General features: G+C 45.3%; 1 protein-coding gene across 2 annotated transcripts; it reads left to right on the forward strand.

The window, feature by feature from the left end:
* Positions 1 to 914: 914 nt before the first annotated feature.
* Positions 915 to 23,276, forward strand: mrc2 (mannose receptor, C-type 2). 2 transcript variants are annotated; one of them, XR_015103153.1, is made up of 29 exons: positions 1,026 to 1,316; positions 5,677 to 6,099; positions 7,121 to 7,294; positions 7,625 to 7,789; positions 8,127 to 8,240; positions 8,532 to 8,675; positions 8,752 to 8,943; positions 9,382 to 9,536; positions 9,676 to 9,780; positions 12,319 to 12,434; positions 12,508 to 12,656; positions 12,726 to 12,949; positions 13,627 to 13,769; positions 13,841 to 13,937; positions 14,018 to 14,147; positions 14,910 to 14,942; positions 15,034 to 15,200; positions 15,302 to 15,470; positions 15,687 to 15,829; positions 16,893 to 17,010; positions 17,093 to 17,259; positions 17,346 to 17,454; positions 17,653 to 17,891; positions 18,372 to 18,534; positions 18,642 to 18,791; positions 18,865 to 18,978; positions 19,988 to 20,167; positions 20,262 to 21,152; positions 21,248 to 23,276. XR_015103153.1 is itself a non-coding variant. In XM_086132254.1 (28 exons), the coding sequence occupies exons 1-28, from the start codon at positions 1,172 to 1,174 to the stop codon at positions 20,507 to 20,509; spliced, it is 4,476 nt and encodes a 1,491-aa protein (XP_085988380.1). In that variant the 5' UTR covers positions 915 to 1,171; the 3' UTR covers positions 20,510 to 23,276. The 2 variants fall into 2 exon arrangements, 1 of the variants encoding a protein (XP_085988380.1); XM_086132254.1 differs by having other exon boundaries at positions 915 to 1,316; positions 20,262 to 23,276.
* Positions 23,277 to 25,219: the final 1,943 nt, after the last annotated feature.

A 25,219-nucleotide genomic window follows, 5' to 3' on the forward strand; every position in this document is an offset into this window, starting at 1 on the left:
CTTAAATTGATTTTTTTTAAAATCTGCTCCACATGTCATATATTTCAAAAGTAGTCAGTCATAGTCTAACAAGAGTAGTTATATATTTTTTGGGGGGGGGGCATTTATTTTACTTGAACTTAGTGGCCATTTTTGGGGTGTGTGGGGAGGGCTCAAAATAGTCAGATGGTGAGTTTAAGAATGAAGTCCCCTTTTTAAGAAAATAATTGTACGGGAATTTTGTATTTTGGGTGAAAACAGTAGAAAATAAAGTTATATTTATTCAAGAAAGATGCGTAATAGTACAAATGCGGATAGATCACAGTGATGTTTTTTTTTTTGATACATGACAGTTTTTTTTCTTAAGTCCAAAAAATTGATACAAGCAGCGTATGTAACAGTCAAAACAACTAAACAAGCGGCACTTTGTCAGAACCGCTATATTCAAAACATAACTGTATTAAGTCGGCTAGCTTGATGGCAACAATGTGAAACGTGCTGTGAATATTACCTATGCGGTGTTAAAACACAAAACGATGGATGTTGGAATGCATGGATGGATGCAGCAACACATATAGGCTGATATTTAAATACTCACAGGGATGTATTCTTTATCCTCCATGAAAAATAACATGTAGTTTGCTTTATCATGTAAGGTAGTGAAATTTTTCATCTTTATGACTGTATTATACTGCCCCTCCCGGAAGCAGTATAATCACATCTACAGAGTAATATGTTTACATCAACGATGAGACCAGTCTCCATCTTGGACGAGGCAAGTACGTCAAATTATTAGTAACAACTCTCATGCTGATGTACAATGTGACAACCCTGCTGAATATAACAATCTCATACCAAAAATGAGTATTCATATTTTCACAAATCAGAGTAGTTCAATGATTGGGTGTCAGCAAATAATGCGAGCTGCGGCTTCTCTGAGTGGCCACTGGGGGTCCCCAGGCTTTATTTTGGGAAACGCGCAAACAGACACACACACACACACGCAGTGTTGACGCAGCTCCATTCATCTGCTCGAGAAAGGGCAGCAGACGGTTCAAACTTATTTGAGTGTAACATTTGTGTCACTTTTCCACTCTTTTGTGTGCGTTTGCCCGTTTGCATTCTCACACCATTTCTTTGTGCGTGCGTGCGTGAGCGTGCGTGCGCGTGCGTGAGGACTACAGCTGAGAGCATGCACGTCGACGACGAGCGGCACCGAGATTCAACAACGACGGCAACAAAATGGACCGGTCGGCACCGATTACTCCAACGATGCACTTTGTCTTCACTGCTGCTGCTGCTTTTGCTCGGCGTGGACGTGACGTGGAGCGCCACGGGTGAGCGTTTTACTTCTTCTTTTGTTCCACGTGTCATTCGATCTTGAATAAGTGCACGTTGAAGTTATCGTATTGTGTGAAAAGGTGTTTTTTTTTTAGGGGTATTTCATTGTGGATTTGCTGCTTTTGATTTGCCACGAACCAAAAAGCCCGAGAGTGAGTGGAACCAGATGTGCATGAAAGAAGGAGAAGGGGGGAGAAAAGAAAGGAGGAGGAGGTGCGCGTGTGCGTGTGTTGTTGGAGAGTTTTAGCTCGATGGTGGGCAAAGTACGGCCATTCTTTAATCCGCCGAGCATTTCATACAGTGCTGAAGTTTTCATACCCTGGCAAAATGAATGAAATGCTGACAATTTTGCGGATAAAACATGACTATTGACGTAGCCCTCTTTTGTTTACATTGCTATATTCCATTTAATAATTGTGTTACAGGCAATAGGGACCGCGAATAGAGATAATCCATGCGTAATTAACGCCCATTATAGAACTGCATACTGAAATGTCTTATAGTTTCATTTGGATTCCAGTCAAAATAAAATTGCCTACATTACACAAATATCTTATGAAACCTATGAGATCCAAAATTGTACATTAAGTTTGTAACATTGATGACATTAATTTACCCCCTTGCCCACAAACGTGGTTATTTAAAATGTATTTTATTTAATGATTCTATGTATTTAGTATTCATTCTGCTCACTAATGGTTCGCTTTAAACAAATCAAAACGAAATCATTTCAATATGGCTTCTTCTGGTGTGACAACTTGGCCACCGGGTGGCAGTACAGTACAGTACAGTGCTGCAGACACAAACAAAGAAGAATAAATTCACAGTGACTCTTTGTTAGTTTAATGTTTAATTTGACAGTAAGCATCAACTGGGAGTTGTCATAAACAGCTTGAAGCTTCCTGTTGGAAGAATATTTACTAATTCTGTCTAGCAAATTGCCGTCTTAGTTCCTTCTACTGACCTGAAAAGAATTGTATCGTTTCTATGTTTGTGTGCTCTATTGGTTTTTCTGGCCTGATTTGTGTGTGACAGGGTGGAGGGACTTGTCATTTTCCTAACCCTCACTCCCCCTCCCACACACCCCGGCAGGCAGCCGTGACCTGCACTTCCGGTTACGTTAACAGGCCGCTCATGTGTGATTAACGGCTTTATTGGTGCACGAAATCAATTATTTCATTAACACGTTATAGACCCCAAATTCTTATGCGTCAATGTGATCTCGACTCGATTCAACTGGATTTATAGAGCGCTTAAAAACAACCACCGCTCTATACAAAGTCCTGTACATGGTGCAAAAATAATTTTCTAGTTCAGAAATTTCTTCCAGAACCAATTAATTTCGTAAGTGCAGGTACCACGGTGCAATCAAACTAAAAATCAAATCTCATGCTGAGTCATAAACCAAAGAATAAAAATGAGATGAGTTTTAGAGATGGCTAGCCAGGGGGCTTGCCGAACGTTCAGCAGGAGGTCATTCCAAAGAGAGGGACTAAACTTTTGACAATGGGGAAACAAAATGTGCGGCGTCATGAAGAGAAGCGACGTGTTTTGTGGCTTTGGCTCAGAATGCTAATTGTCACTGAGAGCTAAAACCACAGCGGCCAGGCGCCGCACTCAATCGCATGCTTAGCTTCACAATGGGACTCGTGTCCTTTTCGGACTCCTGCGGGAACGTTTTCGGGCCGCCGTACAACCACGTTAGACTTACGGGTGGGGGTGGGGGGGGGGGGGGGTGAGACGATGTGAGGCTGACGTTGGAAGCCGTGGGGGGCGCCGTCATCCCCACCCTGGAAGTAGGGAGGACCGAATCCAGACAACTTTTGAGCCAAACATTCGCCCCCGTCACCATTCCTTTACTTTCCCGAAAGACTTTGGAGAGGTTTTGAATTTTTTGATGTCAACAGTTTAGATGTTGCGAGATGAACGGGATGTGCGGCGTGACTCATCACAGCTGCTTTCTGTAATTCTCCAATAACTAACTAAGCTTATTATTTTTTTTCCAGCTGCACACCATTCCGTAAAATATGACAACACGGCTTTGTTGCGCACTCAAAGCGCAATCAAAGCTGAACAAAAGACAAAAAGAATATTTTGCATGCGGTCAGTGTTCTACTTCGGAGAAAGAGCCAGATTGAAATGATGAACTTGTGAATCTATACGTTTTTTTTGGAGAGATGTGGGGTTTTCATTATTGATTGAAAAATGTTTTCATTTTTTAATCAATTATTTATAAATAATTGATTTATAAATCAATCAATATAAAATTATTTATTTTTTTATAAAATTATAATTTTATAATTATAATATAAAATTATTATCATTATTGTTATTATTATTATTATTATTATTGGTGGTGTTATTATTGCAATTTCTCGTTAAAAAAACATCACAAACTGCGATTGGACTTTTTAAAATAGTTTTTTTTCTTTTTAAAATAAGGCTTTGGGTAGTTCTTTTTTTTTGTTGCTCTGTATTTCATCATCCCTTCGATTTTTTTATTTTTTTTCCTGCTCTCACCCCCGCAAGCTCGAATCTCTCCAGCTTGTCGGCCAGCTCTTGGCGAAGTCGTCCCAAACTTCTGCCACTAAAGAATTTGAAAAGCGTACACGCAGTGCATTCGGGAGCCTTAAATGTTTTGCAATTATGTATTCTTTTCTTTCTCGTAATCTTGCCACGTTGCTTTCTCTTGAGGTTTTTACTCCCAATTGCTTTGTCAGCTGCGACACCTTTTGACAAGCGCTTGCTTGTCCCATTCATGTCTGGTTTCATTGAACGCAACACAGGTATGCTTCAAGCATACCTTGGAAAATATTTGCACTAAATGTGCTGATTCGCTGTTTGTGTTCAAATATTTGTTTCTTAAAGCATTCTAACACCATGATGCACATGCGGGTAGGGTAAGGTTAGATTCATGAGGACATCTGTGGAGTTTCACATTATGTCTTTGCCTGTACAGCGAGTGGATGTCCCGGCAAAGTTGAGGGGGTTGTTTTAAATACACAACGGATAATTCTCTTTGTTTGATGTTAATTTGACGAGTAAACTTCATCTGGTAGTGGCAATAAAGAGCTTGAGGCCACTTTTTCGAAGGACGCTTGTTGTGAAGTGAGTCGAGTTGAGATCATTGCCACCATACGGTGCTCTGATCTCGAAACTTTGCTCGCAAGTCAAAGGGGAAAAAAAAAGTGTTTTTTTTTCAGCAAAGTAGAAGTCATGTGATAATTATTTTTTAAAGAAAAAAAAATGCTAATGTTGGAAGATAAAATGTGTACCCCCCCAAATAGTAGACAATATGAAAGTAAACCAGATTTCGTTCCCCCCAAAATACATCCCCACTTCGTTGCCAGACTAGCCACATGAATGATGTGAAATTGCCAAGCATGTGAATTTTCAGCCCACTTAACGCAACAGATGAACACATCTGCCCTAAAAATGGCAAAACCAGAAAGAAGCCAAGTCGGAACCTAATGGCGGGTATCCCGTTTAGACCACTTCCTGAAATTATTTACCATGAGAGACCAAAGTCAAATGAACTAGAAAAGATGAAAGGAAAGTGGGCCAATGACAACATGTGTGTTGCTCGTTTCCCACAGGCTGCCTTTACGGTGCAACTTTATTATCTCAAGAGGAGGCTAATGGGGAGGGGGGGGGGCTTGAGATGGGCTTCAGAAGCGAATGTGTTGCAACAAAGTAACCGTCTAAGCGGTGATGGTTCCTTATTTCCTCACTTCCTGGCCTCTCGCAGGAGCCTGCTGGGTCGGAATGCTGAGGGTCACACTTTGGTCATCTTTTTTAGCTCCGGCTCCTTCACACTGCATATTTTGGAATATGTGGATGATATTTTAACATTTTAAACTCTTTTTTTCTTCTTCTTCTTCTGTCTTGTCTGTGCTGCCCACACAAACACGCAGTTGTGTAGTCACGGTGGCCTCAGCTATGCCAAAACCAAACTTGTAAAGAGAAAAAAAAAAGAGAGAAAAAAAACTTTAAAAAAAAAGTACATGAGGGTTTAAATTTTTTTTTTTTTTTTAGAGCCAGCAGAAAACAAAGGGCATTCAGTTCAATAGGTGCATTCTGTCTAACGGCCTGTAGGAGGAGACATTACGATGTGCATACAGTGTTAAGGGAACGTGTGTGTGTGTGTCTGTGTGTGTGTGTGGTGGAAAGAAGTGACAGGTATTTGTACTTTGTTACTTCCTACCACTGTGTGTCAGCGTTTAATTTATTCTATCTTTCAGTGGATGCTAGTTTCCATTTGATTGTCCCGTGTCCATTATCGGATGAATTGATCCTTCTGGCAGCTCCCATGGAATGTTCTCATCCACTCTATTGACTCGTCGCTTCCCTCCACAGCGCCGCTGGACGCCAATGACTTTGCCTTCTTCCACGAGGGCACCCGAGGGTGCCTGGGGGTGCGGGAGCGCTCCCTGGTGCTGTCCACGTCCTGCCGGGAGGCCGGCCAGCGTTGGAAGTGGGTGACCCGCGGTCGCCTCTTCAACCTGGGCTCCTCGCTGTGCCTGGGCGTGACCGCCGGCAACGACACCGCCTCCGCCAGCTCCGGGCCGGGACGCAGCCCCCTGAGCGTGTACACGTGCGACCGCCAACCCCCTAAGGTGCGCTGGACGTGGAGCTGCGGCCAAGTGCTGGAGGACCTCCGAAACTACCTGCCCTGGCCCTCATTCTCCAACGCGTCCGCGCCCTCCACGCCCTCCGCATCCAGTTCCAAATGGAGCGTGCATGGCGAAAAACAAGACCTGTGCGGCAAAACGTATCGTGGTACGTATGCTACAAACTCCAAGGCGCAACAGGAAACCGCTTTCTTCTAGCTGGCTCACATTTTGTAACACATTTTTGCCGATAAAATAATCTCTTCCAGGGTTATCTTCATTAAGGATGTTTTTTTTTTTTTCTCCAGATCGATTCTGATGCCTTTATTCACTCTGAGTGTTCACTGATACCAAGTTCCGATACCTCCTGTACTTTTGATATATTACATTTCATTTAACAAAGTGACAAAAAAGTTAGCATTCATTCTTGGTGTTTTCAATGTGCCGCAATAACGCCAACTGCTGCCTCAAACTCAGATTTTTAAAAAAAAATTTATTGCCTTAAGTCTCGGTGCCTGGTATCGGTAGCCTCCACAATAACCCGATACCTTTAAAATAAGGCTGGTATCGGGATGACGCCTGGTATTGGTACTCACCCATGAAATTGTCTGAGGTCTTGGAATTTCAGCTTCTCAACAGTAAACAGTTTGTCTTTTTTTCCCCCTCAAAAAATAAGATATTTACAAGCGTCTACTTTTACTTCAATGATCACCATTTTTTTCCAATTCTCTGTCAGATGTTGCGTGGCCAAACCAGAAATCATGCGTGTTTTCGTCTACACTTTGACGTGTCAGACTTGAGCAAGGTCAGACGAGGGAGAATGCGAGTCGGTGTCGGAGCCAAGGGGAAGCCTTTGCTCTCTCTCACTCTCTCTCTCGCTCGCTCTAGCTTAAATGTGTCTGCCCTACTTTTCGGTCTTTCAAGTGCGTCTTCCCCCCCTCCTCTCTCCCTCCCCTGCCCTTTTTCTCACACTGCGCAGAAAAATGTGTGTACACGGTAAAAGTCTGTCGAAATGTTTTACTGTACTGTATTCATTACTGTCATGGCAACAAGCTGGTCAAATGTGACTTATTTCATTCATAAAAATGTAACCCTCTGAATTATTGTGTTATTATTATTATTTTTTTTTCATCGTCCCAATCGTGCTAGCAGCTTGAAACAGGCCTCCCCCTTGACTGTGTGCTCCTCAGACATCTACACGATCCAGGGCAACTCAAACGGGCGCCCATGCTACCTGCCTTTCCTTTACGACGGCCAGTGGTTTCACAACTGCACCAGCATCGGTCGCGAGGACGGCCACCTGTGGTGCGCCACCACCTACGACTACGCCCAAGACGAGCGCTGGGGCTTCTGTCCCGTCAACAGTGAGTTGAGCACGGAGAAAAAACCCTTTCATAATCCCTTTGATCATCATCATTGCCGAGCCCAGCCAAAAGGAGAGAGGAGAAGTGGCAGCAAAACAGGCCAAAACCTCGATTGATGATCATGAAATTCGTTTTATATGAAAAGTCATATATATTATAGAATAGATTTTGGCTTTTACACTTATCTAAAAATGGCCTGGCCCATCTGTGAATTTTAAGATTCATATCATGGCCCCTGGAGCATCGACTTTTGCCTGCCCCCGTCCTATTACCGTCTTTGCTTCCATTTGTATCCTTCTTTCACTTAACCGGCATGTATTGACCGGTTAGGTGGCGGCTGTGAGACCTTCTGGGAAACGGACCCGCTCACGGACAGTTGCTACCAGTTCAACTTCCAGGCCTCGCTGTCGTGGAGCGAGGCCCGCGTCAGTTGCCAACAGCAAGGAGCCGACCTGCTCAGCGTCACCAAGCTGCACGAGCAGACCTACATCAACGGTTTGTTGACTACGTTTGACTCTTTTACGCCCAAATGACATGAAGGAAATATCCAGTGGGGGACAAACCGCCTGCCCCCGCCAACTCCCACTGAGGCCGCTCAGATGATGCTGAGTCTCCAGTCCTCCACCCATTTATGACACATTTTATGACCGACAGTGAAATTCCAGCAGCTCGCAGTCTTCGTGCGTGTCATTTCATTTTACTGTAAATTTCTTCACGATTGAAATTTTATTTGATTTTTCTGACAGGCTCACTGCAACATATGCGGTCCTTGGTCTTAAAGCTTTTGCTGCTGTTTTGTTTTTTTTTGGTTTGTTTGTTTGTTTGTTTTAAGGCCTGTTGACCGGCTACAGCGCCGCCTTGTGGATCGGCCTCAACGACCTGGACATCAACGGCGGCTGGCAGTGGGGCGACTCGTCGCCACTTAATTACCTCAACTGGGAGCAAGGTTAGCTTGTCGACCAACATAGACCTTTTCAACATACTGCTAAACAGGTACCGCAGTACTTCTGCGTGGCGTACCAAAAGTGACCTGAACTGAAAATGAGAAAAATTTGAGTTTGGAGGCAGTCCTCAAAAACGTTTTAGTTTTTTCCTTCACTGACCTCACAAAAAAAATCAAAATTACTACAGAGTAACCTATGGATGGTAAAGATAAATCAAGTGAATGTGGATAATGATTGAAGATTGCCTGACTGCCGAGCCACCCTTCTTTAAGTGCGGTCCTCTCTTTCTGCAGAGCAACCCAATCACGAAGACGAGGATAACTGCGTCGTGATCAGGACCGAGTCGTCGGGTCGTTGGCAAAACCGCGCTTGTTCCGACGCTCTTCCTTACGTCTGCAAGAAAAGGCCCAATGCCACTCTGGATCCTTTTACTACCGGTCAGACCACGAGAAAGGTTCACGATAACCAGCTCCCCGGAACCCGAATGGCATCGCGTCTCCGCTGTCCCAGCAGACTCGTGGGCGGACGATGAGAAGTACGAGTGCGAAGTGGGCTGGCAGGCCTTCCAGGCGGGCTGCTACAAGCTGGTGCCGGAAAAAGGCGACTGGGACGCGGGGCTGAAGACGTGCCAGAAGATGGAGGCCAACCTGGTCAGCATTCACACGCTGCCTGAGATGGAGTTCATCCTGCGCAACATCAAGAAAGGTCAGTCACTTTTGCTTGACTTTTCAAAAACATATTTCGACACAGAAATTTCCCAGAAGTCCTGATTGCCCAACTTCTTTTCTTGTTCAAACCGTACCAGAGTTAAAGAGAGAGTGACATATCAGAACAGCTGTGAAATTTTTTTACATTTTTAATTGATCTCAGTCCGCGAAATCATTTTGCTCAAGTCGATACATTACCACTTAGCAGGGACATTACTGTTATTGTTTAAATGTCACTTGGGATCGTTGGTCATTCCTCTCTCTTGTTGCCACGGCAACCACACATCCCTTGTTTCCTTTCTCTTGAACGCGAAACGTAGCCGTCCGTCCAAACTCTCTGCGTTTCATGAACATTCCCGCCAAGCACCACATCGCCAGTCCCGTATGTACGTATGTGTGTGTCCCTAAAAGATGATGTGTGTGTGTGCGTCTTCAGACACGGAGCAGCTGTGGCTCGGCCTCCACGACATCGCCATGCAGATGGACTTCCACTGGAGCGACCACACACCCGTCACCTTCACCTACTGGCACCCCTACGAGCCCAACAACTTTCGCAACACTCAGGAAGACTGCGTGTCCATGTGGGGACCCGTGAGTGACCCTCTGACTGAACCGCCGCCACCATCATCATCCCCGGCTTCTTCCAGTCCTCACGTGGGTGTGTGTTTGTGTACACTAAGCAGCTATGTGTGTGTGTGCGTGTGTATGTGTGTATGTCTTCCATACGTAGGAGGGCCGCTGGGATGACAGCCCGTGTAACCTGACTCTGCCCGCCATTTGCAAAAAGGCCGCGACCAAGAGCGAAGGCAAACCTCAACATCAAGACTGCAAACAGGTATGACACACTTTTCAATTTCTTCTTTAAAAAACCATAAAACATATTTGGAATCTTGGACAAGTAGCAGAGGCGCATCTTGATCAATTAGAATATGGTGGAAAACGTCATTTAATTTCAATTGTAAAAGTCACAGATAAGTGAAAAAGATTTGTTGTATAATTTTGATGCTTCCAGCTAATGAAAACGTAGCTTAGCTAATGCAAAACGCTAAATTTAACTTTTGGAGAAATTATATTATTATATACAATGCTTTACAAAAATGCGTAAGAATTGGCCTTCCTATGTGTTACAGAAAGCAGCGTTTCATGTTTTGTGTTGAACTGATTAACATTTTTGACTATTTTCTAATTTGTTGAAATACATGTGGGATTTTTTTCCCATTCTGTATGGTCATTAAAAAATGGAAACATTTTTGTCCTATAAATTAATTTCTTTTTCATTACATTTTTTTTTGAAAGATGAAAATTTTCATTTTTAAATGAATGCCCAATAGAGTGGCTTCTTGCAGTGTGTGCGACTGGGCCACAAGGGGCAGTATAATACACACACAAACAAAGAATAGATTCAACAAGTGAGTGACACGGTTAGCCGACATATTGTTTGTTGTTGTCTTTTCTGGGGGGAAAAAACATGCCTGTGATAGATTTCATCGTGTTTGTCTACATGTGTTACTCCACCATTTGTGTTCAACTATGCATCGCTTCAAGGCTGATAATGCCACGACTATTGATGCTATTTGTTCATCTTTTTAAGGCATGTTGCCTCGTGTGTTCGCGTCGAGCTTGTGGAAGGCGAAATTATGCGGTTGTTTTCGCTGCGGGATGATCGGATGATGTTTAGTTTGACGATAAACTTCAACTGGGAGTGACAATGAAGCGCCACTTTTGGGGGAAAATGCCTTCTTGGTACAATGTTTTCAATGTATATACACACTCGGTCTATAAATTCCAAATTGAGTCGTTTATTGCCGTCTGCAGCTACTGACAGTCTGCAGGCTTGTTGGGAGCCTGATTATTGTTATATGTCTTCCAGCTGTTTGTGCAGCTTTGACCCCCGCCCCCCTACCTACTCGTCTAACTTATACTTGTGAACCTTATATGCAGTCATTGAGGACAGCATGAATACAGCGTGTGTGTATCAAATCCCACGTGCGAGGAATTCACACAGACATCTGCCTTTGATTTCTCATCCCCCTAATCACGTCCGCATGCGGGGCCCCAAACATAACGCTCCCGTCGGTGACTCGACGGGCCTGAAATAGTCCAACTCGGGGCGCATTTCTCGGAGACGTGTTACGGTGTGATTTGCAAGTTTGCGACCTCCTCCTTCCACATCTCTTGAGCGATTCAAACATTTCAATTTCCAAGGATGCGGAGCATTTGTTTGATGGCGGCGGGGTGGGCTTCACGGGTGGTCATGTGACAGGAGATCACCTCGCGGCCTCGTTTGCCTCTAGCTGAGCTCAACATGTGAAACAACAAGCGAAAACGCCACGTGGTGGTTAAGCTAACAAAGCTGACTTCGATGTTTGTCGCTGGTCGGCTGAGCCCGCTGAAGAAACACGACACAAATGGAGTATAGAAGTGCTTCCAATTTGATAAATATCAAGTAAAAATGACTTGAAATTACTTTATAATCCCCCCCAGAAATTAACTTTTTAAATTTTGTCATTTAATTCCCCAATCGGCTGGATTGAATTCTGGAGTTTTTTTTTCCCCCCAATGCATTTAGTTGCCAGAAGGTGGCGCTGTGATTACATTTCCTTGACAACACTTCCTGTTGTAAAAAAAGAAAAAGTATCACATGGAAATGGGAGATTTTTTATTTTGGGTGTATGAGGAGAAGTGAAAGAGTTGACGACTTTTCAAGACGCATCCCTCATGCGGAGTGAACGTGATCTGTGTCATCTGGAAGATGCATTTGGAATTTGAAGCAAATTTGGAAAACTTTGTGTACCCCAATGTCGTTATTCAACGGCCCCCAGGTAACCAAGGAGCAGCCCAGTGTCCTTAGAACTGAAGCAAAAAGTGAAGCATACTTAAAGAAAAGAAGAAGCATACTTATTTAGTCCACTTGAATCAACATTTTTTTGTCACTCCTCACTTTTCGCTGTTGTATCGAGATGCTGTCATTGTATTTTCAATTCCGCGGTGATAAGCATCTTTGCACCATGTGTTACATTTCACTCCAGGCGTCACCGCTTGACGCGTCGGAGCACAGTGAGAGACGTGAACGCGATGTAGAAGCTTGAACGGGGAGGGGGGGGGTGAGGTTTGCATGCAGATGCTAAAATGAAGAGTGTTTTTTTGCGTTTCGGATTTTTCACACTAACCTGATGAAGACTCGTCTGTCTCACCCCCGATGACCTCCTGTCTGCATCCACGCCAGCAACACTCGTCATTGCTGCACATCCACATGTGCTCTTCTTGTTTGTTTTAAGGCACAGTTGATTTACATGAATATGCATTCTTTGTTCCCCCCCCACCCCCTTTTCTTTTTTTCTTTTTTTTGGTTTGTTTGTGTTTGCCCTCCAAGGGCTGGAAGTGGCACAGTCCATCCTGCTACTGGGTGTCGGAGGATCTGTTGACGTTCAGTGAGGCCAGGAAGTCGTGCGAGGAGAATAAGGCGTCGCTCCTCACAATCACCAACAGGTAGCAGCCGCAAAATCATTGGGCAATTCTGCTTGGATGCCCCCCTAACGTGTTTTGAAATCCCCCTCGCAAGGTTTGAGCAGGCCTTCGCCAACAGTCTGGTGTTTGGTCGCTCCGATGATTCCTTCTGGATCGGCCTCCACGACCAGGGCAGCCCCGGCTCGTTCCACTGGCAGAGCGGGGACCGAGTATCCTACACGAACTGGAACCGAGACCAGCCAGGTGGGTCACGCGTGGGTGATGGAGGCCTTGGAAAAACGCCCTCTCACAGTTGACTTCCCGTCCTTCCAGTCAGCGTACAAGGAGGCTGTGTTTCCATGGCGACCGGCTTGGCAACCGGCCTGTGGGAGGTGAGAGAGTGCGCATCGTGGAAGGCCAAATACATCTGCCGGCAGAACCAGGATGCCACCCTGAGCCCCGAGCCCTCCTTGCCCGCCCCTCCGCCCACACCCAGCCTCAGTGGTTCCTGTCCCAACGGCTGGAAAAGCAACAGCAACCTGCGCCACTGCTACAAGGTGACAAGTCACAGGTGTCAAACTCAAGGCCCGGGGGCCAGATCTGGCCCAACACATCATTTTATGTGGCCCGCGAAGCATATCAGACATGTCAACTTCTACCATGATTGCCAATATCTGAACCAAAATTTCAACTCCTCATATGGAATAAATAAGAGAGATAATGGAAGCATTTTCTTGTTACCAAATCCCTCATTACAGTAACTTAAACTCATTCACTCCCAAAGACGTTTTTAAATGTCTTTTCAGACTTGGTCTAGAATTGGCTGGTACTGAATGAATTTAAACAATCGTTGACTCAACCATTATTCTTGACTTCTTGAAATGCTTTCACAGTCATAACGGCCCTCCAAGGAAAACGGTCACTTCAATGTGGCTCGCGACAAAAATGAGCTTGACACCCCTGCTTTAAGTGATTGATTGACATGTGTGATTTACTGCTACCAAAGCCCGTTTTTGTTTTTCATCTGCATTTGCACAAAACCCAAACCCCATCAACTCCCCAACCCAGTCCATGCCTCAAAACGACCAGCACCCCCAAAATATTCAATATCAGCCTCTCAACTTGACCAACATCCTAACATGGATCAATGACAACCCCCCCCCCCCCCCCCCCCCCCCCGCAACAGGACAGCCCACTCTCCGCTCTGTAATAAATGACGCTGTCGTGTGTGCAGGTGTTTCACTGGTCGCAAATGGATCAGAAACTGAGCTGGCTGCAGGCTCACTTGTTCTGCCGCAAACATGGCGCCGACCTGTTGAGCATCGGAAGCCCCGACGAGGAGCACTTTGTTCTCCAAGTCCTGCATGAGACCTTTGGGTTCGTGAACCTTATTGATGATGATGATGATGATGGTGGTGGTGTCGATGACGGTGGGATCTGGCCCACAGGGAATCTGAGGACCACGACCAGCACTGGTTTTGGATCGGTCTGAACCGCAGGAACCCGATGGATAACGGCAGCTGGAAGTGGAGTGACGGGCTGACTGTGAGTGCTGACGCTTATAAAAATTTTAAAACAAGAAGCATTATAAGGATGAGTTGATCACGCCGAAACCTGCTGAATAGTTCACGTACCAAAACTTCGGACGCTACTACTACAACGTCCGGCAGTGCGCCGCAGCAGACTTGGGCTCCATGACCTGGCTGGCCATGCATTGTGACTCTCCACTGGACTGGATTTGCAAAATCCCTCGAGGTAAAACGACACTGCATGTTTTCGTACTGTGGTATCTTGACTGACAAGTTTTAGAGTGGGGGGGGAAAAATCGATTTAACTTCAAATCAATGTTGTCCATTGAAATGAATTAAAATGCTTTTAATTCGGGCACAACCGATAATAATCAGCCGATATTAGCTTTGTAAAAATTTTTGGCACTTTATTTTTCTCGCTTAATTCATACCATTATCTTCTCTTATTCAAGTTCGTGCTCATTACCTCCACCTACAGGACTGGAGGCGAACAGCAGCATTTCTTGTCGATTTTGGCTGAGATCAAGGAGTTAATTTTCATGTTTCGTAGTTATGGTACTGCCAACGTGGGCCAATGTGTGCAAGAACTCAGCAGATCCAGCACATAGCTGAGCTGTTGTGAAAAAAAATCTCATTGTGTGGCCTCCACATTTGTTGTCTGCATTATTGCTACTAACAGGACGATCACATCGTGAGTTTGCGGTATTTTTTTTTTTTTATACACAGATCAAAGAATATAATGACAGTCCACTTGCATTGGGACCAAGTGTGTGGCGCCTGTTTTCAATTTTGCATTACCTCCACCTACAGGGCTGGTGTAGAACTGCACATCTCATCCTGTCATCATTTCTCAGATTTTTTTAGCTCATTTTTAGGACTTTTTAGTTCTAGACTATAGAGCAAATGGTCATAGCAGACCAAACTGAACTGATGTGCACTGCTTGGTGGAATAGCAAATTCAAAACTTTTGTTTTTTCCATGCTTTTAGGCAGTGTTGAGAAGGAACCAGAGGCCGCTGAAGGTCGGTGTTTTGATATTAGCTTTTATGTGACCTCGCAGCATGTGAAAGTCATCCAGTCCGATCATATAATGCGGGCTTATTTTCTTGATAGGCACCACTTCGCCCGAATGGATCGGCTTTCAGGAAGCCGAATACAAGTTTTTTGACCACCGCACCACGTGGGACCAGGCCCAGAGAATTTGCTCATGGTTCGATTCATCGCTGGCCTCCGTTCATTCGGCGCAGGAAGAGAAATTCCTGTCCAGCACAGTCAACCAGGCAAGGAAAACACGCCTAACATTTTCATTGTGAGTGTCATAACATCACAAAATGATGTTTTCTTCTTGCTTTTGTTTTTTTTTTTTTTGTACGTATTCTAGATGGTCAAGGTGGAGGGCGATAACTGGTGGCTGGGACTTCACACTTTCGACAACGACGGACGCTTCCGCTGGTCCGATCACTCTGTGCTCAATTACGTGTCCTGGGCTGCCAACAGGCCCCGCCCCCTCAGTCGCGACCGCAAATGCGTGCACTTGATTGCTAGCAAAGGTGAGACGAGCCGCGCTGTCGAGGGCTTGTGTTGTTGTGTACGGCGAAGGCCAGAGGTGTGGGACTGGAACCGCATGACTTTACTTGAGTCGGACATACAGTATTTTGCCGGTTTTAGGGCTTGGGATTTCCTTGGCTAAATTCAAGTTAGCGTGATGATGATGATTTGCAAATTGCCGTGGGTTTAATGAAGTTGTCTTTGTGGTTGCTCAACAGCAGAGTGGGCTGAGCAGAAGTGCCACTCTGACCTCCCGTACATCTGCAAGAGGGTCAACGTCACCGGCACCGCCCCTCCGACGCCATCGTCCCCGCACCTGCCATCGGGCTGCCCCGAAGGTTGGTCCTCGTATCGACGCAAGGTAAGATGAGTTTGCACTTAATTACCAGCATGTTGTTCAGGAGTATTTTCCACAAAAATACCGTACAATGGAGCTCTGCATATTCACGGTTCAGCACGCTGGTTTCACCTATTCACGGGTTTATTTGAATGTTTTTGTGGGGGGGGGCCAACCCCCCATTTTTAAAAAAAAAAACTTTTTTGGGGTGGAAAACACTTACTGGCACTATGTCTCTGCTTACTCAATAATTCTTGGGGTTAAAAAATTATTATATACATCCATCCATCCATTTTCCGAACCGCTTGATCCTCACTAGGGTCGCGGGGGGTGCTGGAGCCTATCCCAGCCGTCTTCGGGCAGTAGGCGGGGGACACCCTGAATCAGTTGCCAGCCAATCGCAGGGCACACAGAGACGAACAACCATCCACGCCCACACTCACACCTAGGGACAATTTAGAGCGTCCAATCAGCCTGCCATGCATGTTTTTGGAATGTGGGAGGAAACCGGAGCACCCGGAGAAAACCCAAGCAGGCCCGGGGAGAACATGCAAACTCCACACAGGGAGGCCGGAGCTGGAATCGAACCCGGTACCTCTGCACTGTGAAGCCGACGTGCTAACCACTGGACTACCGGACCGCTTATTATATACAGTATATATAAAAAAAAGATTTTTTTTTTTCAATTATGGTGGGCAGTTCTTCACAAATTTTCTTGATTTGCAGGCCAGCCCAGTCGCCTTCTCGCGCAAATAATGCTGGTGCACTTTGTATTTTTTATTTTTATTTTTTAGAATTCATAAATATTTGGGGGGGGGGATATTGAAAGATCTCCCCCTAAAATAAAATTAAGGAAGTTCTTGTGAGGCTTTTGCAGGGTTAAGAAAAAAAAATAATTTAACGGTCCTTTTTTTCCCTTTGAATCAATTCCTGTACTGTAATTAGTTGAATACATGCCCACATTTGAGTCAAATTGAATCAAATTGAAATTTCTCTTTCTTAGAATTTTGTTGGAATTAACAAAAAATAATCCTGCACTTAATTAGTGATAATATACAAATAAATGTCGTTTGTGTGTCCTTGTTAGTGTTTCAAAGTGTTTCAAAGGGAGCTGCCGTCCCAGAGGGCCACTTGGTCTGCAGCCAAAATCAAATGTGAGCTGCAAGGAGGCGTCCTGGCCGTGGTGTCCAATCATTTGGAGCAAGGTGAGACAGTTTGGGCTCTTTTCTTTTCTTTTGACAGCGTGCAAAACATGAAATCGCGCCATCTGCTCCCCCCTGCTCGCAGCCTTCGTCACCACCTTGCTGTCTAACGTCACCGTCGACCTGTGGCTCGGCCTCAGCTCTGACGCCAAAGGTCACTTCCAATGGGCGCAGCCGGGCCTACTCAGCTACACCAACTGGGCTCCAGGACAGCCGGTCGACAACAACGGGCCGCATCACGACAAGAACCCGGTACTGGTGACACTGGATAGACTTGTTCTCCCCCTCGTTAACCCCCCCCCGGCTCCGATTTCAATGATCTTGATGTGTCCTACTAGGGAAACTGTGTCTCCGCGATTCACGGCAACCCGCAGAAGCACAAGGGCATGTGGGCCTCACGGCCCTGCGAGACGGAAAGCCTCGGCTACCTCTGTCAGAGGCAACAAGGTGCGCGTTTCCAAAATGGCGTGCTAGCTTGACTCGCACAAATGTGAACAGCGGTTACTACAGTGGACAGCTTCTCCTGTTATCGGGTTACAGGGTGCATGAAAGGGTTGAATACAATTTCCAAATGAGTCTAGGTGCCACGACACGCAACATGTGTGCGACTCGATTCTAATGACGCGACATCGGCCTTTGGTTCAGATCCAGGTATGCCCGCGGCGCCGACTCTGATTCCCGCTAGCCTGTCCAAGCGCTTGGAGCTGGGTGGCATCACGTACCAGGTGGTGCAGAAGCGACTGGACTGGACCGGTGCCCTGCACCTGTGTAACTCCTTGAACGGGACCTTGGCGGCGCCCAAAGATGCCGTCCAGCAGGCGTACCTGACTTTGCTCATCAACAGCTTGCGGCTGCCGGCGTGGATCGCACTTTTCAACTTTGGGGTGAGTCCACCGGCTCTCCATCGCAAGCCGTAATGTCGTGTTAAATTACCACGGGCACCCATTTGTGAGTCATTTGTAATATTATACAGTTGAAAATATATTTTGAAAAAATATTTTTTAAATGTAAAAAAATTGTTCTGGTATCTTTGGAATTTTTGACAAATTTTTACAAAAAAAAATACACCATAATTAGATTATGCACCAAATATTTTCTCCCTTAGAATGAAAACAAATTCAAAACTTTTTTTTTTTACATTCTACTGCCAGCCCTCCTTGTTAAAAAGTACAGCCCTCAATGGCACTGAATGAATTAAATAAAATTTGAAAAAATAATAATAAATATGAAAATGACAAGGAAAAGTACAGTGGCCTTAAAGGAACAAAAATATATACATGTATATTGCGGCCTTTACGTTGGGAAAGTCTTGAGGACATTCTCGTAAATGCTGCGAGTGGAAATCTTGATTTGTGCATCGTCAGGACCGAAGCTACACCTGGCTGGGCGAGGAAGACTTGCCCTATTCCAACTGGGTGGACGGGCAGCCCAATCAGCTGTCAGGCTGCGGTCACATGACCACCTCCGGCCTGTGGACCATGAGCCCCTGCCACGCCAAATTGGATGCTGCCATCTGTCAAATCAGTGGTGGGTAACAAGATGGCCATGTCCTCTACTTTCTTGAGGAGCTTAGTTCTGTCGATGACGTAACGGGGAATTAGTCGCTCCCTAAACTTCTGCCGCGTATCGAACAGATGCGCCGGACACTCACCAGTGGCTCTACCCGGGAAGTTGCCCCCGCTCGGTGGGCGACTGGGCCTGGGTGTCCTTCAGGAACCACTGCTACGCTTTTAACCTGCAAAGACTCAAACTGCAGCAGGACGCACGTTTGTCCTGCCAGAAAGGTCGGGATGCCTTTTTTTTTTGGTATGGTGTGAAGGCTTGCCTGCCCTAAAGTATTGCCTTATTTTTTTTTAGTCGGAGCCGAGCTTCTCTCCATTTTGGACGAGACGGAGAACGCCTTTGTGTGGGAGCACATTCAGAGCTCGGCCGAGCAGGCCCACGGAGCTTGGCTGGGAGTCAGCGTCAAAGGTCACGAATCACTTTTTCCCCTTCTTTTCTTCCTCGAGCTGGCGCCAGATCAATGTCACTCTGCTTTCGTTACAGTCGTCTTACATAACCTGAAAGCAAATGTCTGTGGAGTTAATTTAAGAAATAATGACTTTCAACCGGGGGCGATTTTCAACACACTTGGGACCACAATATCAATATTTGGATGTGTTACTGGAGAGAAATATTTGATTTCTTTTAGTTTGATTTTTTTTTTTTCTTCACGTTTAGGATTGGTTGGTACTAAGAAAGTTGTCTTTTTAAACATCACTGGGCGGACTCTAGTGATGGCTCCATTTTCTAATGGAGCCATGAGGCTGTATTAAGTTTAGGGCACTAACGGAGCTGCCCTCGATGTTAGCCACTCTCGGTCGGTAATTCTCAAAAGTGTAGTACGGGTAGCACTAGTAGTACATGGGCGCCCTCTAGTGGTACGGGAAAGAAGCACTGAATTAAAAGCAAGTATGTGGGTACAGCATTTCAAACATTCAACACAAGTGAGCCATATTACAATAAAAGCTGATAGCTATGCGTATTTTGTAGGGCCCGACCAAATAAATTGGCCGATCGATTAAATCAGCAAATCTTAATTCATTTAAAATCAGCTTACATCGGTGGATAATTCGCTGATCCATGCGGATTTTTATTTTATTTTAGCAAATTACAACATGAGACAAAAATAAAGACATTCACATCTCCGCCCCTCTTTTTTTTTTTTGGTCAAATTTTCTCTCTGTTGTAAAAGCAAACAAATTTTGGAATCGGCATCAGCCAAAAAAAATTTAAAATCCTGATCAATTGGGCCCTAGTACTTTCTGTTTAAACTTTTTTTTTTTTTTAATCGACAATAGTACATTTTTTTTCAGTACAGTTCATCTCAATCTAACTTTCAAGTACAGTACAAAAATGTATTTCCATGTAATCTTCTGGAACCGATGGTTTCAAATCCGTATTTAAATACCGTTGGGCGACTGTGCGTGTTGCGACCTAGGCCGAGGTCTGGTGTGGGGCGAGGAAACGCAGATGTCGTACACCAACTGGGAGTCTCACGAGGTGGCCTTCGCCGTGCTCTCCCCCAACTCCTGCTTCTGGATCCAGAGCAACAGCGGCCTGTGGAAACCCGGATCGTGCCGGAACCGAACGCACGGCGTCATCTGCAAGCGGCCGAGAAGTAAGCACGGATGTTTCATTCGCTTTTTTTTTTTTTTTTCTTCCCCATAAACAAGGAATCCACAATCCAACATCCTTTTTTTTTTTTTTGGCAGTCATCGAGTCCTCCAACGAGTTGCTGAGTGGCGACCATCTGCCCACGCTAATTGTGGTGCTGGTGACGGGCGTGGTGCTGGTGGCACTGATCGTGGGCGTCATCTACCTGTACCGGCGGCGCGGCGGGGTGGGCGTGCGGGGGTCCTACGACGGCGCCCGCTACAGTCGCACCCATTCGGGGCAGGGCGAGCAGGTGGAGAAGAACATCCTGGTATCGGACATGGAGCTCAACGAGCAGCCCGAGTAGTCCCGCGAAACTTCAGACTGGGCCAGACTGCAGCGGAAACCTTGATTTTTGTGAAGCCAAAAATAAACTTGAGAAAAAGAATCCCCCTAAAAGCGAAAGGCTGTGTAGAGCGCAGCAGCATCTCAATTTTAAAGGCGACATACACGACTCACAAAAAAAAAAAAAGAAAGAAAAGTTTGGGATATTTGGCTTTCGGGTGAAATTTTTGGAAAATGTCAACAGTTTACCACAACAACAACAACAAAAAAAAAGTCTCAATAACTCGGCGTGTGCCCTTGAACATCAATTACAGCCCTCCGGTCGTTGAGGTTCTGGGGGTGCTGAGTTTGGAGCCACAACACGGCGACTTTTTGTGAGAAGTGCATGATGCTTTTTTTTTTTTTTTTTTTTAACTGTTCCCAAGTGTGTCTGTGACATGCTTTCCTCAAAATACACCAAGGATTAACAATTACAGCACACTTTTTAACAGAACAAATGAAACCAGACTGTTTTGTCATGCAAATGAGCCACTGCTAACCCCGCCCCCTTTCCTACTGCGGGGCCAATGTCAACGATGCCTTTTGTTACAGTAACACAACTTAGGGGACCGCGATGAGGGCAAGCAGCGACGACCAGAAGAATAGCGAGCACCCGTAAAGATTCGGTTGTGTTTTCATTTCATGGCGGGGAAATTTGCTGCGGGGGGGCGGGATGATGTAAATGAGAACACCTTGCTCACCCGCATATTTTCACAAATAGGAAGGCCGCGAAAGATCGACTTAGTTGTCCATCCAGCCAGTTTCAACACCGCCTACCCCGAAGAGGGTCACGCAGAAGGCAGACTGACTACACCCTCAACTGGTCGCCAGTCAGTCGCAGGGCACCTTTCGAGACAGACAACCATTCACACCGTCGCTTGAGTGGGAATCGATCCCGCGCTACCCGCACACAAGTCAGGCAAGTGTACCACCGCACCATCAGCGACCTACTTCGTTGTATAACCTCCCCTGGAAATAAGCAACTCCGAAGCTTTGTAAGCTGAGAAGCAACTTGCCCCCCCCCCCCCCCCCCTGCTACCAAATTTTCTGCTCATTTAAAACGGGACCACAATCCCGATGTCATCATCCCGATCCCGCCTCCTTCCTCTTTCGGACACGTCAGCACCCGAAAGAGGAGGAGGTGTCCAAATTTCGAGTGACGTGACCTCGTGCTCTGTTCTTGCACTTTTTTTTTTTGGCTTCCAAGTGTTGCAGCGCTGTATGTTTTGCCCCCCCCCCTCCCCTGTGCCTCCACCTGGAGCTGAGTCAGCAATTTTTTCCACACTTTTGCACAGCGCCCTAGATTCACGCTACTTTACGGCTTTTTTTTCTCTCTCTTTCTGTTGGCTCAGACCAACAGATTTCAAGACTCTCATGCTTCTTTTGTGATTACTTTTGGAACATTTGCTCAACCCCACCCCACCAAGAAACCCACCACACCAATGTTGTTGTTGTTGTTTTTGCCTCATCTTCTTCCTTCCTTAAAATTCTTAAAACTGGCCTGAAAGCCCAACCCAGTCATCAAACCCTCATTTGAAAGTCAAACTCTTTGTTTGATACCCAACTTTGCAACCTTAACCTTAAATTTGAAACCTGGACTTGAGGCTCTACTTTGAAAGTCGATGCCAATCTTGGAAATCCCAATTTCAAACGCCAATTCACAATCCAAATGCATTGTGTTCTCCCCTACTTTGAAACCCGAACATATACTTGAAACCCGACTTTGAAAGCCTAAACCTCCACATTAGGCTGCAAACTGAATTAGAAACCCTTGCCCGCCCTGACACTATCTTGAAACCTTACTCTAAAACCCCTACTTTCAACCCACACTTAAAACCTTATTTGCAACCCTAGCTCAGTCTTCAAGCTCTCATTTAACCCCGACTTTGAAACCGAATGACTCTTTCTCATGATTTTGCTTCTCTGTCTTTGTGGTTTTCTTTTTTTCTTTTTGCTTCAAAATATCTGCAGACTTGACAGCTTCTCTTTGTTTGCGTGTGTGTGTGTTTGTTTTGGGACATTTGCCAACAACCAAGATCCCCCTCCCGACACCAATGTAAATACCAGAGTGTTGTTTTTACCCCCCAAAAAGCAGATTTAGGATCATTTCCCCGTCTTCTCCCCCCGCCTCCAGGAATGCTTTTTCTTTTTTTTTTTTTGGGACTGAGATGGAAGGGTAAGGAAGAGAAGGTGTGTGCGTGTCAGCGTGTGTCAGCGTGTGTGCGTGCGTGTGTGTGTGTGTGTGTCTCCAGCTGTGGAATGTTGAGTCGGTAAGAAGAGCTCAGTGGCACGTCTGGAACCAATCAGAGAAGAGAAAGCAGTGAAGTGGGTGGTTTCGGGGCGTACGGTGGGGGCGCCTGGGGCTCAGGGACGTGAGGGGGTGAAAAAAGTCGGGAAAAAAAAAGCAGTGGATGTGAAAAAAGGATCAAGACTAAGGGAAAGAGAGAATGGAGGTGACGTGGGGGTCCAGGGTGGACTTGGAAGACGTCGCCTGTCCTCTGGTGGCCGTTCGCTGTACCACAGTTTCTTTGTGAGCCGTCAATCAATCAGTGTTATGCAATAATGACGTTTGTGACGTGCGTGAGCGTGTGAGACTTTTGTGTGTGTGCGCCTGTGACAATCCCTTTTCCTGCCCTTTAGTCTGTAAATCAGGCCACGTGTTAGCCCTGTGAATATGATCGGAAGTCCCAATTTGTGCAACTTGTTGGACCTTTTTTTTATGAAATGATGAATAAAAGTATATATATATATATATATATTCTGAAATTTTATTTAAATTGTTGCTAACTTTTGGAATTCGATTACTCTTTATTGACTACAAACTAAACTGTTAGTCACTTTGATGACTGTTTTGTGTTTGGGTGAAATAGAGTGTAATGTTTGTAAATTTCCACTAGAGGGTGTAGCTCACTTGTCCTATGGCTTGTCGATTTTGAAACTCCAACCCTGCCCCCCGACAAAAAAAAACCCAAACACCTTGAAAACCTGTTTGAAACCCTACCGCAGGCTTCCACTTGTCTTTGAAACTCAAACCTTCTGAATTGAAACCCTAATTCAGGTTTAAAACCATGTTTCGAGAGTTTCAAGGTTTGAAACTCCCAAAATTTCGACTCGCAAACCGACACTGAAACCCAAATCTTGAGTTGATATAAATTAAATTGCCATATTGAAAACAGCAGACTATTTCAAACCTCACTTTTGAACCCCAACCCTTGTTTGAAACCCGAAGACTGTCTTCAACTCCTAATCCTGACTTTAAACGCATTGTGAAACACAAACCTGACTCTATAATGCACATTGGAACCCAAATCCCAGGCTTGAGACCTGAATTTGAATCCTTAAATCTTATTTCAAATCCTACACTTTACAGTTGAAACCGTACCCACGGATTAAAACCCTACTTTCATGCTTTCAAATGCTTCCTCATCTAATTCATGTCCTCTCCTTGTTGTCGTCTGGCGGGCGGCGGCGGCGCAAGCGTGGCGCTAAACCAGTGAAATTAAAAAGCTATTCATCCTCATCAGTCATCCAAGTGGACGCGGGCCAGAGGAGGCAAAACAGGTTGGCTGCCGCCACGGGAGGAAAGTCGATTGTTGTAATCACTCTGGCCAAAAATATTGGGACATTGAGCTATTTCCCCTGGACTAGTAAAAGTTTGTGTCGGTCAAGACCAACCACTAAATCTTCTCTATTTTCCTTTTTTTTCTCTAAGTAGTTAAGAGCTTGTATCACGGTTTTGAGTGGTCTGCAAGTAACTATAGGTCATTCCTAATGGGCAAAATAAGTGCAAGGTAATGCCAAGAAACCACATGAGGAGGGGAAGGAACCATATTGGGAAGTCAAAAACGGATTGCCATGCAAAATAGAACCATGACTTCTCGACCAATCAGCAAAGGAGGCTAAATGGGTGACATAATAACTGTACAATGTATAATACACTAATACTGAGCTGTGCATCAGTATTAGTGTATTATACATTGTACAGTAAATACAGATCAGTTCAAGACAAAAGCTTTTGGATATGACATCTTCAAAATATCAACAAGAAAATACGACTCATATACAACAACGCGCATTTTATGACAACTTTTAGCTATCTGCGCACGCAAAACAATGGATTTTTACTTTTTGAAGCGCAAAAATGAATTCAAATCAACACTAATCCTGAAATATGACCCCATCCATTGACAAGTGCTCCTAAAGCTAATCCCATCACAAATCATAAAAGGAGTCATTAGCATGGGCTCAATTTGACACGCGCGCACTGACCACGTTTAAACACAACAATACGGAGGTGCCATGCAGACCTAAAAAAAAAAAAGTTAATTTATGGAAAGCTTGACTACTGCTGCTGCTGCGTTCTCTGCTTTGATGCTTAATCCTTTATTAACACCCCCACCCTCCGCCGCTTCGAGCATCAAACCCAAACTTGCAGATACACCTTGAAGAGCTGACGATCATCACTCTTCAACAACATCAACCCAGCTGGGAAATAAAGATAGCCCTGAAGTGTGTACGTGTGCGTGCGTGCGTGTGCGTGTGTGTCAGTGTGTTTACTCGACGGTTTCCATGGCGACGGCAGGAAGCAAAGCCCACTTTAGCGCCCGCGATGTGTGTGTGTGTGTGTGTGAAACTCTCGCGTGACGCACAAATGTACACGCACGCGCGCGCGCGCGCATGCACGGCCACGCAC

Source organism: Hippocampus guttulatus, chromosome 16, assembly GCF_054856545.1.
Source record: "Hippocampus guttulatus isolate MCC_2025c chromosome 16, RoL_Hgut_1.0, whole genome shotgun sequence".
Lineage (NCBI taxonomy): Eukaryota > Metazoa > Chordata > Actinopteri > Syngnathiformes > Syngnathidae > Hippocampus > Hippocampus guttulatus.